This window comes from Salmo salar, chromosome 23 (genome assembly GCF_965601325.2).
Source record: "Salmo salar chromosome 23, fSalSal1, whole genome shotgun sequence".
Classification (NCBI taxonomy): Eukaryota; Metazoa; Chordata; class Actinopteri; order Salmoniformes; family Salmonidae; genus Salmo; species Salmo salar.
Window position 1 is genome coordinate 24,157,960 of NC_138313.1, and position 13,548 is coordinate 24,171,507.

Sequence of the window (13,548 nt, forward strand, 5' to 3'; positions counted from 1 at the left end):
AAATTGTAATTACTTTGCTACTATGGCCTATTTATTGCCTTACCTCCTCACGCCATTTGCACACACTGTATATGGACTTTTTTTCTTCTATTGTGTTATTGACTGTACGCTTGTTTATTCCATGTGTAACTCTGTTGTTTGTGTCGCACTGCTTTGCTTTATCTTGGCCAGGTCGCAGTTGTAAATAAGAACTTGTTCTCAACTGGCCTACCTGGTTAAATAAAGGTGAAATAATAATAATAAAAAAAAACTGGTCATCAGGAGGGATAAGCCAATTGTGAAGAAGAAAATTGACTACTTCAAAATGGAGATTGCCTTAATGGCGCTGCCCATGTTGCCACATACGCCATAACGGCACAGATACAAAGATGAGTCCTATATCTATCTCTATGGGAGCAAGCCTAACAATGAAGCCAAATCAGAGGGTGTAATTGTTTAAGTCCAGCGTTCCCTTCCAGCAATAATAATTATTCTTCTCTTTGACTGTGTATTTTCGTCAGTTCTTACTTTTGCCATTAGAGAGCGATCAAATTATTTCTGGGGGTCTGTACTCTGTATTCCCGAAGTTGTTGACTGTTTTTGTGCTTGCCAGTTATCTGGCAGTTCTCAGCTGTTAGCAGCCAATGGCTAGCTAGCAGTTTCTTACTGGTGCTAAAAAATGGATGATAGACATAATTTTTTCCAGTCATTACTGAATTATTTAATGTAAGAAAGAAAACATTAAACGTCATAAACAATTCATGGTCATTAATGGTAACCTCGTAAACAATTCATTTAGACCCTGTGTTTATTTGAAACTGAGTTTTATTTGCTAAAATGTGTGCCGTTGCCGGCTATTAAAAGGGACAGGCGGCTATTTGAGACTGCGTTTATTTGAAGTTTTACTGCATTCTAAATGTGTGTGGGCCTTATTATGAACAAAACTTAGTCAGATGTTGGTTTTTCCTATACTATGACGTCAGAGCCAATAATAGGCTAAGTTTGCAAGACATTTTATATTAGGGCTAGTTGCCTAATCTTAATAAAAATGTAACTATGTAAAAATGAATTAGGGAAAATAAATAGTAAGCTTTACACTAGTCACCTGTGCCTCGATAGGTGGGGATGATTTTAGGTAAGAATTGTTAACCCCTCCCCTGTTGTCCATTCATTCAGGGTCGTGTGTAGCCAAATAAATGCCCCGTTTGAAGCTGGTGGAACAAAAATAAAAATAAAAGGCTCAAGCGCAAGTCTCCATCATGTAATGGGGAAATGGGGTTTAGGGGAGATTTGTTTTGAATGCAGCCTTGTGCCACAGAGGAGACATACATTTCACCAGATGTACAAATGTGAAACATCCGCTTGCCGTTTCAACTCCCTGCCAAATATGGAAGTCCAGTGGCCGCCAATGGTGGAAGACGGAAAAAGATGGATTTTGGCCGATATTCTACATATTTTCTCATCGATTAAACATTTGATATTGCTACTGTTTTATATTCATAAAACTACAGTATGTTATAAACATAGTAGGCTAAGTTTTCAGATTTGACCCTTTGGCAAAGTTTTAAAAATCCCGTTGTTTAGGAGTGCAAAGGCGAATTGAGTTATTGCATACGCGCACATCAACAGAGTAGGCGTTCACTAACGGAAAAATGTAGATATATGATAGAAAGGGCCAATAGGATATCGCTAGCTCGTGCTTGGCTCTGCCTAGCTTGGTTTAGTTTGCTTACGTTTCCGTTTTACCCCGTACTGTTGTTGGCGGTAATGCACTATAAATATTGGATTGCAACCCGCCCTGAGACTCCACCGAAGAAGAAGAAAAAAATACTCGTCACCTTGCCCTGGAAAGAGAACCATGCCTGGGATACTGCTAGGAGACGTGTTCCCTAACTTTGAAGCTGAGACAACCATCGGCAAGATCAAATTCCATGACTTTTTAGGAAACTCGTAAGTGCTACTTTTGTAGACTAAACATCTGCTATTACTTTGTATCTGAACTGCATCAGCGTACTCAATTGCAAACAGTAGCCTAATAATTTACTGATGGTGTGTTTGTGTAACATTTTAATGTACAGACAATAACAGACTTGGTTGAATGTCCATTGCCACGAGTTCCGCGTGAAATTAGTCATACACTGGAGACACAAGTGTCATATAACATGATGGTAATTATCGTCGCTAAGCACCGGTCCAGGACCAGTTTCACATGGAAAGCGAAACTCTGATCTCAGATCGTAATAATTCGAACAACTACTGTAGGCGAGGCTTCACGCGGGTATCGTGGGCTTATAAACAACGGTTTGTTACAAAATGTTGTCCACAATCCACATTAAAACACTATTTCAGACACATTTGATTTGTATATGTCTGTTTAACATATACACTCTTGACCTTGCCCAGGTTTCCAGATAGCAATGTTTAGTATTGTAAAATCTACCAAAAATAAATCTTTTTTGTATTATTCCAAGTACAAATATCATGTCAACATTGAAGAGGCGACTCCAGGATGCTGGTCTTCTAGGCAGAGTTGCAAAGAAAAACCCATATCTCAGACTGGCCAATAAACAGAAAAGATTAAGATGGGCAAAAGAACAGACACTGAACAGAGGAACTCTGCATAGAAGGTCAGCATCCCGGAGTCGCCTCTTCACTGTCGAGACTGGAGGTCTGCGGGTACTATTTAATGAAGCTGCCAGTTGAGGACTTGTGAGGGGTCTGTTTCTCAAAGTAGACACACTAATGTACTTGTCCTCTTGCTCAGTTGTGCACCGGGGCCTCCCACTCCTTTCTATTCTGTTTAGAGGCAGTAATACACAGCGTTGTACGAGATCTTCAGTTTCTTGGCAATTTCTCGCATGGAATAGCCTTCATTTCTCAGAACAAGGATACACAGACGAGTTTCAGAAGAAAGTGCTTTGTTTCTGGCCATTTTGAGCCTGTAATCGAACCCACAAATGCTGATGCTCCAGATACTCAATTAGTCTAAAGGCGGACAGTTTTATTGCTTATTTAATTAGAACAACAGTTTTCAGCTGCGCTAACATAATTGCAAAAGGGTTTTCTAATAATCAATTATCCTTTTTAAAATGATAAACTTGGATTAGCTAACACAACATGCCATTGGAACACAGGAGTGATCGTTGCTGATAATGGGCCTATGTAGATATTCCATAAATCAGCCGTTTCCAGGTACAATAGTAATTAACAATGTCTACACTGCATTTCTGATTTAAAAAAAAGAAGTTGATTTCAAAAACTAGGACATTTCTAAGTGACCCCAAACTTTTGAACAGTAGTGTACATCTCACTCATGCACACATCCAGACAAACAGTTGGCTTGGTCAAAGGTTTGGCCGTTACATAAGCATGATCTAACAAACTCTTCCAAAGTAGAGGAGCAGTGCTATCAAAAGTTGACCAAACACAGCAGAATTATACCTAATATATATTCCAGTGTTTTTATAGCTCAATCATTAACATGGGCCATGCTTTTACTTTAGTATTCATGGCTAGAGTTAAATAATAGAAGAATATAAAGGGGTAGGGATAACGGTTGGCACAGGGGAAGGACCCTCCAACATGGTAGATTGGGGGTGCTCTTTCTCACACACACAAATGATTATATTGCATGTCTTTGGCTTAGCAAAGCCGTGTGTGTGTGTGGAGCAGCCAGAGGGTGGGGACTCGAGCATTTCCTGCCGTAGTTTTAAATGATTATGCAGAGCTAGACTCAACTTTCCCCTTAAGGGGATTTAAGTTTCTACCGAACAGAGCAAATTATTTTAGTTTTTCTGGGATGGGAGAGAGGAGGAGTGGTAGAGGAAAGAATACAACTTCAAATTTATACAAATCTCAAGATAAACTGGTTTACTGTGTTTTGTTAGGGTAGTTATTTCCTTTACTCTGTAGCTAAAAGCTTCTCATTTTGATGTTTTGGCACTCAGTACAGATTAGCCAGAGATTATTTAGTTATTGCAACACCCTAACAGTCCCCCACTCAAACACTGGTGGTTGCTACAGCTCTGTTTTTAGTGCAACGGTTTTAATACACTTTCTTATAAACTATTGCCATAATACAGAATGATGTGCAAATTGTGGTACTTGGGTAAAAAACATTCACAATAACTGTATTGTCCTACAGAAGAACACTTGTTGCTCTTCTTTGAAAAAAGATTCTAACCTCCATACTGTCCCAGTCTGACGCAATGAGTGGTGGGGGAAAGGAGGAGAGCAATGTGTAGAGGGCTTGCTTTTGTATTCCATGACCACGTCTCTATTATATGGATGTACTATGACGCTAAAAAGGTGTGGTTCTACAAAGCATCCGTTAACAGAACCTCTAGTTTTCCTGTTCTTTTCTTCACACTCTCTACCATACATTGTTGCATCATTGGTCAACCACACATTCCAGAGACTAGTCGCATGATTTTCAGTCTTTCCTTCCACCTTCCCTCACATAGTCAGATGGTGACACTCTGCCTCTCATTTAGTAAAAGTTAACTGATGAAATAAAACTGACACTTGTCTAGCCTAATGTTTTCCTCAGCATAGACTTATTCTCCTCTCCTCCAGATGGGGAATCCTGTTCTCCCACCCCCGGGACTTTACTCCAGTATGTACCACAGAGCTGGCCTGTGCTGCCAAGATCAGCAATGAGTTCAAGAAACGCAACGTCAAGATGATCGCGCTGTCCATCGACAGCGTGGCCGACCACCTTGCCTGGAGCAAGGTCTGCCTTCCCTTCTCTCTGCATCCATTGCCTATGTGGTTCAAATGTAGAGAGCACATTCCCGTACATTGCATAACTACCATATGGACGGCATCTCTCAAACAGGTTTACTACCACATCTAAATGCTGTCAGCCATGTCTAAATCAATATTGCATGCATACACATACCCTGTGTACTCCCCCTGAGACTGCTTTAGTCTGCACAGCTGTTACACTCCATCTCAACTCCATTCACAGATGGCCATTTCTCTACAGAAATATATTGTGTAGAACAGATATGTTTGTCTGTCAAGTATAACAGGGAATAGTATTAGCTTTTCATTACATTTCTATCTGCAAGTAATGAATGTTTTACCTCCCTTAAAGGCCTCTCTTGGGTCCAACAGGGGAATGAGTTCCTCTGGACTGCCAAGTTTTCAAGTCTTACACTGGGGCATTGGTGATTGGACACATGGCTTGATTGCTAGGTTACAGAAGCACCACCCCCCTCAAGTTCTCAACAAGTTTTTTTGGGATGAAAAGTTAATCCCTGAAATTCACTGAACCAATTAATCCCACCCCCTCTCCTTATATACACACACCCACCTCTGGCTGAACCTGTGTGACTAATGGCAGCCTTCCTTCCCACAGTGAGGAGTATTAGTTTTGTCTGATGTCCAGTTTTTGATTAGACCACACCAGCCATTACACTGCTGTCTATACTTCTGTAATCTCGGGTTAACCTGGAACTAAAGTCTCACGTAATTGGTCAGCTGCTGGATTTAAGTTCTGGGTCCATCCACGTTAAGAGAAGAGATCAAGAAATGCTAGAAAAAGGAGTGGAACTGGAACGAGGAGCTTCACCTTCGCTCTTTGCAAGTTACGGGCCGAATATACCCTCCCCTTCCGGAATTCGGAAGATGCTAAAACCTGTGAAATCTGTCCAAATAACCACTGACGAAAAACCCAAACCCCGGAACTACTGCTGCTCTTATGTTACGCATCCATTCAGTCCCAACAGATTCTCTCTGTTTACACACAGAATCTTTCCACAAGAGATTAATACTGCTGCTGTGAACACTAACTATCTCTACCATTTTAACACTTCTCTACAACTGAAAACATATAACTGTCCAGACTAATGGCCCCTTTTTACAATAATATTCACTCTGGCCACAACCTGCTCTAACCCAGTCACCCTGACTGTTGTCTCTGAAAGACCTGATCTGAGTCACTCAGATCAGAGTCCGTGGTCGTCACACGGTCACGTTCTTTACAGATTATAGTTCTCATTGCTGTAGATTATACTACATACAGTCACTGATTCTGCTGTTTGTAGTTCACATCATGAAAACAGAGTTAGTTACTGAGCAAAGAAAGGACACTTTTACTCTATCAGTTGTGAAGTCTAAAGACGTCACTGATGAAAATCACAGCCAGTAAAGGTGACACGGTCCCCTGCTCTTGCTGATCATCGCTGACCCCTGACCTCTCTCCCTCTGTCTGTAGGATGTGATGGCGTTTAACAGTGATGGTGCGGACTCTCCCCTGCCCTTCCCCATCATTGCTGATGATAAGAGGGAGCTTTCAGTTCAGCTGGGCATGCTGGACCCTGATGAGCTTGACAAGGATGGCATTCCCCTCACCGCACGCTGTGTGAGTATGAGGTCACAGACACATCCAGGAGATGTAAACTGCAACATTTTTGCTGTAGAAAATGAAGCTCAAATTGATGTTTGTTTATAAGACCCCTCTCCTTCGGTCCCTCCCCCAGGTGTTTGTGATTGGTCCAGATAAGAAGATGAAGCTTTCAATCTTGTACCCTGCCACCACTGGAAGGAACTTTGACGAGCTGCTCCGTGCCATCGACTCTCTGCAGCTCACCGCTCTTAAGAAGGTGGCCACACCTGTCGACTGGAAGGTACACACACACACACACACACCCATGTTGATTGAAAGTTAGTCACTCACATCTTGATATTAGACCACTTGAAAACGTCTAACTTAGATTTTGGAGAGAGTGGAGACTATGTGCCATATTGTTTTTTACTTCATATTTTTCTCTTTCTCTCCCTCAGCCTGGTGAGAAGTGTATGGTTATTCCCTCTCTCTCCGATGCAGAGGCCGCTGAACTTTTCCCCAATGGCGTCACCACCAAAGAGCTGCCTTCTGGAAAGAAATACCTCCGCTACACACAGCCCTGAGCCTCGGGGGGTGCCACAGTCATCCTGGACACAACCCAAAACCCAGATAGGCCCACTGCCAAAGTATCAACACATAGTAGTCCTATCGTTAGAGGACTTATAGTGTAACCAATCATCCGTTTAAGAGTCTTGTAGGTTTAGATGCACTAATTAAAGTATCTCACTACTTACATATTCAGTAAGCATCCATTAATTCATTCATAGTAATGTCTTCTGAGGAGCAAGGCTTTGACATGAACTTAGCATTGTACAGTGTTTCTACCCCAATAAACACTTTTGGAAGACCACTGTGGGGGGTGTTTTTTTTGGTGGTTATGATATGAAGATATATATATATATATATATTAGTTCTGCTTCAATACTTCGAAAATGCATCCTTCCTTCCAGTAACTGAATGTTAACTTTGCTTTCACTTGAATTGTTTTGAAAACTTGCACTGATCACATCTAATCTCCTACAGATCAGTGTTGACCTCGCTGAAGGAAAGAAGCATCTGTTTGACCAGTATACAAACAGGAGGTAATTACCTCCTGTAATGATTCTGTGTGATCAGATAGAGCCAAGGCCTTAGAGAATAATGGACAGTGTTTGGTTTAGTACTTGAGTCCCAAAAGCCAAGGGGCCTAATTTATCAACTGTAAGTAAACACAATTCTGTGCATAAACCATGCATGGGATAATTTCCACCCAAATTGTGAGATTTACCGATATGAGTGTTTGCTTAAGTGTGCATAAATTTATGCATGGCCATTGTGCATATGCACAGTGCCAAGTGGTGGTGGAATAAGGGAACTACTTGTCAAGCATAGCATTGAGTAATAAATCAAAATCATTTATCGAGTTCCATTGTGAATTCATACATCTTGACATGCTGTATAATTCGACCACGTTGCATTTAACAAAAATCCATATAAAGTACAGTCATTTGTTAAATGAGAGGTACGTGTGAAAGTTTTACCAATGTTGAAATACTTTAGACTGAGAATGAGCGATTGCTCTGATTTGGCACACGCTACATTTCACATGGAGCGTGTTTTTAGAGACCGATGTGGCTTTAGCTGCAGAAAGTATAGATTGGCTCATCAGATATAATTTCCAAAAACTACCTCATAGGATTTTTGCGAGGATTTAAGACCTACTTTCAAAAGGCAAACTCATGCCATTTCGCTGCACATCTAAGTGCTATCCCGCGCGGCTCAGTTGGTAGAGCACGGCACTTGCAACGCCAGGGTTGAGTTATATTCCCACGGGGGACCAGTACAAACAAAATTCAAAATGTTCAGCTCCTGCTGAAAAGTACCTATCGGCATCTCACAGCCCTCGAGCAAATGTTTTGGATGCAATCATCAGTAAAACACCATTGCACAACAGGTTGAAGTCAAGAGGGATTTATTTGCCATGATGCCATCAATGGGTTCCCAAATACGAACGAACCAATAGACGGCCCCCATATTGACATACAATCACCAACCCAAAACGATTTTAATTATGTGAACAGAAAATGCTTCCACTCTTTATGTGCAGGTGATAGGTTATGTGATGTGCAAAAGACGCTACTGAATGTGGTGGCAATGTTAAGGTGGAACGCATGACCTGTTCATTCTGCAGAACATCATTGTTGGGGGCTGTTGAGGATGGATGGCTTAATGGTGAGTGTTGTCTACTGATGTGAAGTATATTTGCCATTGCTAAAGCAACTTCATTGTCCTAATGATCCTCTCTTTGTAGCTACAACTGAGCGAGCCAAATAAAACCTTTTGGTTGTACTCAATCTCTGACACTAGCACCTCTATTTCAGTCTGAGTTTCTAGTAGCTTTGTTTAGTTGCGCCGTCTAAATCAAATCAAATTTATATAGCCCTCCTTACATCAAATCAAATGTATTTATATAGCCCTTCTTACATCAGCTGATATCTCAAAGTGCTGTACAGAAACCCAGCCTAAAACCCCAAACAGCAAGCAATGCAGGTGTAGAAGCACGGTGGCTAGGAAAAACTCCCTAGAAAGGCCAAAACCTAGGAAGAAACCTAGAGAGGAACCAGGCTATGAGGGGTGGCCAGTCCTCTTCTGGCTGTGCCGGGTGGAGATTATAACAGAACATGGCCAAGATGTTCAAATGTTCATAAATGACCAACATGGTCAAATAATAATAATCACAGTAGTTGTCGAGGGTGCAACAAGTCAGCACCTCAAGAGTAAATGTCAGTTGGCTTTTCATAGCCGATCATTGAGAGTATCTCTACCGCTCCTGCTGTCTCAAGATAATTGAAAACAGCAGGTCTGGGACAGGTGTCATGTCCAGTGAACAGGTCAGGGTTCCATAGCCGCAGGCAGAACAGTTGAAACTGGAGCAGCAGCACAGCCAGGTGGACAGCAAGGAGTCATCATGCCAGGTAGTCCTGAGGCATGGTCCTAGGGCTCAGGAAGAGAGAACATACTTAAATTCACACAGGACACCATTTTTACATTTTAGTCATTTAGCAGACACTCTTATCCAGAGCGAATTCCAGTAGTGAATGCATACATTTCATACATTTTTTCTCCGTACTGGTCCCCCGTGGGAATCGAACCCACAACCCTGGTGTTGCAAACACCATGCTCTACCAACTGAGCCACACGAGATAAGACAGGAGAAATACTCCAGATATAACAGACTGACCTTAGCCCCCCGACACATAAACTACTGCAGCATAAATACTGGAGGCTGAGACAGGAGGGGTCAGGAGACACTGTGGCCCCATCCGATGATATCCCCGGACAGGGCCAAACGGGCAGGATATAACCCCACCCACTTTTCCAAAGCACAGCCCCCACACCACTAGAGGGATAACTTCAACCACCAACTTACCATCCTGAGACAAGGCCGAGTATAGCCCACAAAGATCTCCGGCACGGCACAACCCGAGGGGGGGCACCAACCCAGACAGGAAGACCACGTCAGTGACTCAACCCACTCAAGTGACGCACCCCTCCTAGGGACGGCATGGAAGAGCACCAGTAAGCCAGTGACTCAGCCCCTGTAATAGGGTTAGAGGCAGAGAATCCCAGTGGAGAGAGGGGAACTGGCCAGGTAGAGACAGCAAGGGCGGTTCGTTGCTCCAGAGCCTTTCCGTTCACCTTCACACTCCTGGGCCAGACTACACTCAATCATATGACCTACTGAAGAGATGAGTCTTCAGTAAAGACTTAAAGGTTGAGACCGAGTCTGCGTCTCTCTCATGGGTCGGCAGACCATTCCATAAAAATGGAGCTCTATAGGAGAAAACCCTGCCTCCAGCTGTTTGCTTAGAAATTCTAGGGACAATTAGGAGGCCTGCGTCTTGTGACCGTAGCGTACGTGTAGGTATGTACGGCAGGACCAAATCGGAAAGATAGGTAGGAGCAAGCCCATGTAATGCTTTGTAGGTTAGCAGTAAACCTTGAAATCAGCCCTTGTCTTAACAGGAAGCCAGTGTAGGGAGGCTAGCACAGGAGTAATATGATCAAATTCTTTGGTTCTAGTCAGGATTCTAGCAGCCGTATTTAGCACTAACTGAAGTTTATTTAGTGCTTTATCCGGGTAGCCGGAAAGTAGAGCATTGCAGTAGTCTAACCTAGAAGTAACAAAAGCATGGATACATTTTTCTGCATCATTTTTGGACAGAAAGTTTCTGATTTTTGCAATGTTACGTAGATGGAAAAAAGCTGTCCTTGAAACAGTCTTGATATGTTCGTCAAAAGAGAGATCAGGGTCCAGAGTAATGCCGAGGTCCTTCACAGTTTTATTTGAGACGACTATACAACCATCAAGATTAATTGTCAGATTCAACAGAAAATCTCTTTGTTTCTTGGGACCTAGAACAATCATCTCTGTTTTGTCCGAGTTTAAAAGTAGAAAGTTTGCAGCCATCCACTTCCTTATGTCTGAAACACAGGCTTCTAGCGAGGGAAATTTTGGGGCTTCACCATGTTTCATTGAAATGTACAGCTGTGTGTCATCCGCATAGCAGTGAAAGTTAACATTATGTTTTCGAATGACATCCCCAAGAGGTAAAATATATAGTGAAAACAATAGTGGTCCTAAAATGGAACCTTGAGTAACACCGAAATTTACAGTTGATTTGTCAGAGGACAAACCATTCACAGAGACAAACTGATATCTTTCCGACAGATAAGATCTAAACCAGGGCAGAACTTGTCCGTGTAGACCAATTTGGGTTTCCAATCTCTCCAAAAGTATGTGGTGATCGATGGTACCAAAAGCAGCACTAAGGTCTAGGAGCACGAGGACAGATGCAGAGCCTCGGTCTGACGCCATTTAAAGGTCATTTACCACCTTCACAAGTGCAGTCTCAGTGCTATGATGGGGTCTAAAACCAGACTGAAGCCTTTCGTATACATTGTTTGTCTTCAGGAAGGCAGTGAGTTGCTGTGCAACAGCTTTTTAATTTGTTTTTGAGAGGAATGGAAGTTTCAATATAGGCCGATAGTTTTTTATATTTTCTGGGTCAAGGTTTGGCTTTTTCAAGAGAAGCTTTATTACTGCCACTTTTAGTGAGTTTGGTACACATCCGGTGGATAGAGAGCCGTTTGTTATGTTCAACATAGGAGGTCCAAGCACAGGAAGCAGCTCTTTCAGTAGTTTAGTTGGAATAGGGTCCAGTATGCAGCTTGAAGGTGTAGAGGCTATTATTATTTTCATCATTGTGTCAAGAGATATAGTACTAAAACACTTGAGTGTTTCCCTTTATCCTAGATCCTGGCAGAGTTGTGCAGACTCAGGACAACTGAGCTTTGGAGGAATACGCAGATTTAAAGAGGAGTCTGTAATTTGCTTTCTAATGATCATGATCTTTTCCTCAAAGAAGTTACTTTATTACTGCTGAAGTGAAAGCCATCCTCTCTTGGGGAATGCTGCTTTTTAGTTAGCTTTGCGACAGTATCAAAAATACATTTCGGATTGTTCTTATTTTCCTCAATTAAGTTGGAAAAATAGGATGATCGAGCAGCAGTGAGGGTTCTTCGATACTGCACGGTATTGTCTTTCCAAGCTAGTTGGAAGACTTCCAGTTTGGTGTGGCGCCATTTCCATTCCAATTTTCTGAAGCTTGCTTCAGAGCTCGGGTATTTTCTGTATACCAGGGCGCTAGTTTCTTATGACAAATGTTTTTAGTTTTTAGGGGTGCAGCTGCATCTAGGGTATTGCGCAAGGTTAAATTGAGTTCCTCAGTTAGGTGGTTAACTGATTTTTGTCCTCTGATGTCCTTGGGTAGGCAGAGGGAGTCTGGAAGGGCATCAAGGAATCTTTGGGTTGTCTGAGAATTTATAGCATGACTTTTGATGCTCCTTGGTTGGGGTCTGAGCAGATTATTTGTAGCGATTGCAAACGTAATAAAATGGTGGTCCGATAGTCCAGGATTATGAGGAAAAACATTAAGATCCACAACATTTATTCCATGGGACAAAACTAGGTCCAGAGTATGACTGTGGCAGTGAGTAGGTCCAGAGACATGTTGGACAAAACCCACTGAGTCGATGATGGCTCCGAAAGCCTTTTGGAGTCGGTCTGTGGACTTTTCCATGTGAATATTTAAGTCACCAAAAATGTGAATATTATCTGCTATGACTACAAGGTCCGATAGGAATTCAGGTAACTCAGTGAGGAAAGCTGTATATGGCCCAGGAGGCCTGTAAACAGTAGCTATAAAAAGTGGTTGAGTAGGCTGCATAGATTTCATGACTTGAAGCTCAAAAGACGAAAACGTCTACGCAATATTGATGAGGCCCCAGAAGGTTTAGGTGGGTTCAAACACCCCAAAAGGTAAGGAACATCTGCTCAAGAGCTGTAGTTGACAGACACTGTGCTGAAACCCTCCAATGCTTTGCTCTATTTTACCAACAGATGGCAGTACATCCACAGTAATGTAAATGAGGACTTCAGCGCCTAGGGAAGATTCTCATTTGGTAACCGTCCTCTCTTCGACTCCTCCATACTCTCCTCCGTGACCTGGAAGCCGATAAGTGGTCGAGTGGCCAAGGAGAGTATCAATTAGTAAGTAGGCGAACGCAGGTGTGTCCTCACCTCCTCCCACTGAGGAAGCAAATGCCCAGAGTCCATTGCAGAACAGTTTTGACATATGCCACATCCTCTTTGAATCGGCTATTGTTTACTTGGGGGAGAAAAGTATGCACATATTTAAAAGGGATATGCTACTTATCCCTTTATCTATAAAATGTCCAGCACAACTAGCTAAATGTCTTTTTACAACTACACATTTAATATGGGAGTCCACCCTTGTAAACATAATTTGCATGATGCCACATGAGTGATGGAGTATCATTTCAAACAAGTGCATTTGTTTCAATGTTTTCTTTACCCTCCTCTTCTCGGTTCCCATTGACATTTTTCAAAAGGAGGCGGGGATAGAACGGAGGAGTTGAGCAAACCAATTGAGAATCTCCCATAGACGGCTACAGTACACTAGAGAGTTTGGCTTGGATTTAGTTTGAGATGTAAAATTGTAATAGTAATAAAAAGATAGTTTAGAACTCAATGGTTTTACTTTGTTTCCTGGGAAAATACTTGGTCTGGGACGGGGAAACTAGCTTTCAGTGTTGCTTGAGAGGAACTCTAGTTAATGATTGACATGTGAACCGGATCAAGTGTTTTAGCTAGA

General features: G+C 42.2%; 1 protein-coding gene across 2 annotated transcripts; it reads left to right on the forward strand.

Annotated features, from left to right (window-relative positions):
- Window positions 1-1,713: 1,713 nt before the first annotated feature.
- On the forward strand, window positions 1,714-7,181 carry prdx6 (peroxiredoxin 6). 2 transcript variants are annotated; one of them, XM_014169343.3, is made up of 5 exons: window positions 1,714-1,929; window positions 4,555-4,816; window positions 6,200-6,346; window positions 6,465-6,611; window positions 6,769-7,181. In XM_014169343.3, exons 1-5 carry the CDS (start codon window positions 1,838-1,840, stop codon window positions 6,892-6,894), a joined length of 774 nt encoding a protein of 257 aa, XP_014024818.1. In that variant the 5' UTR covers window positions 1,714-1,837; the 3' UTR covers window positions 6,895-7,181. The 2 variants fall into 2 exon arrangements, with proteins under 2 accessions (XP_014024818.1, XP_014024819.1); XM_014169344.3 differs by having other exon boundaries at window positions 4,555-4,711.
- The last annotated feature ends 6,367 nt before the right edge of the window (window positions 7,182-13,548 follow it).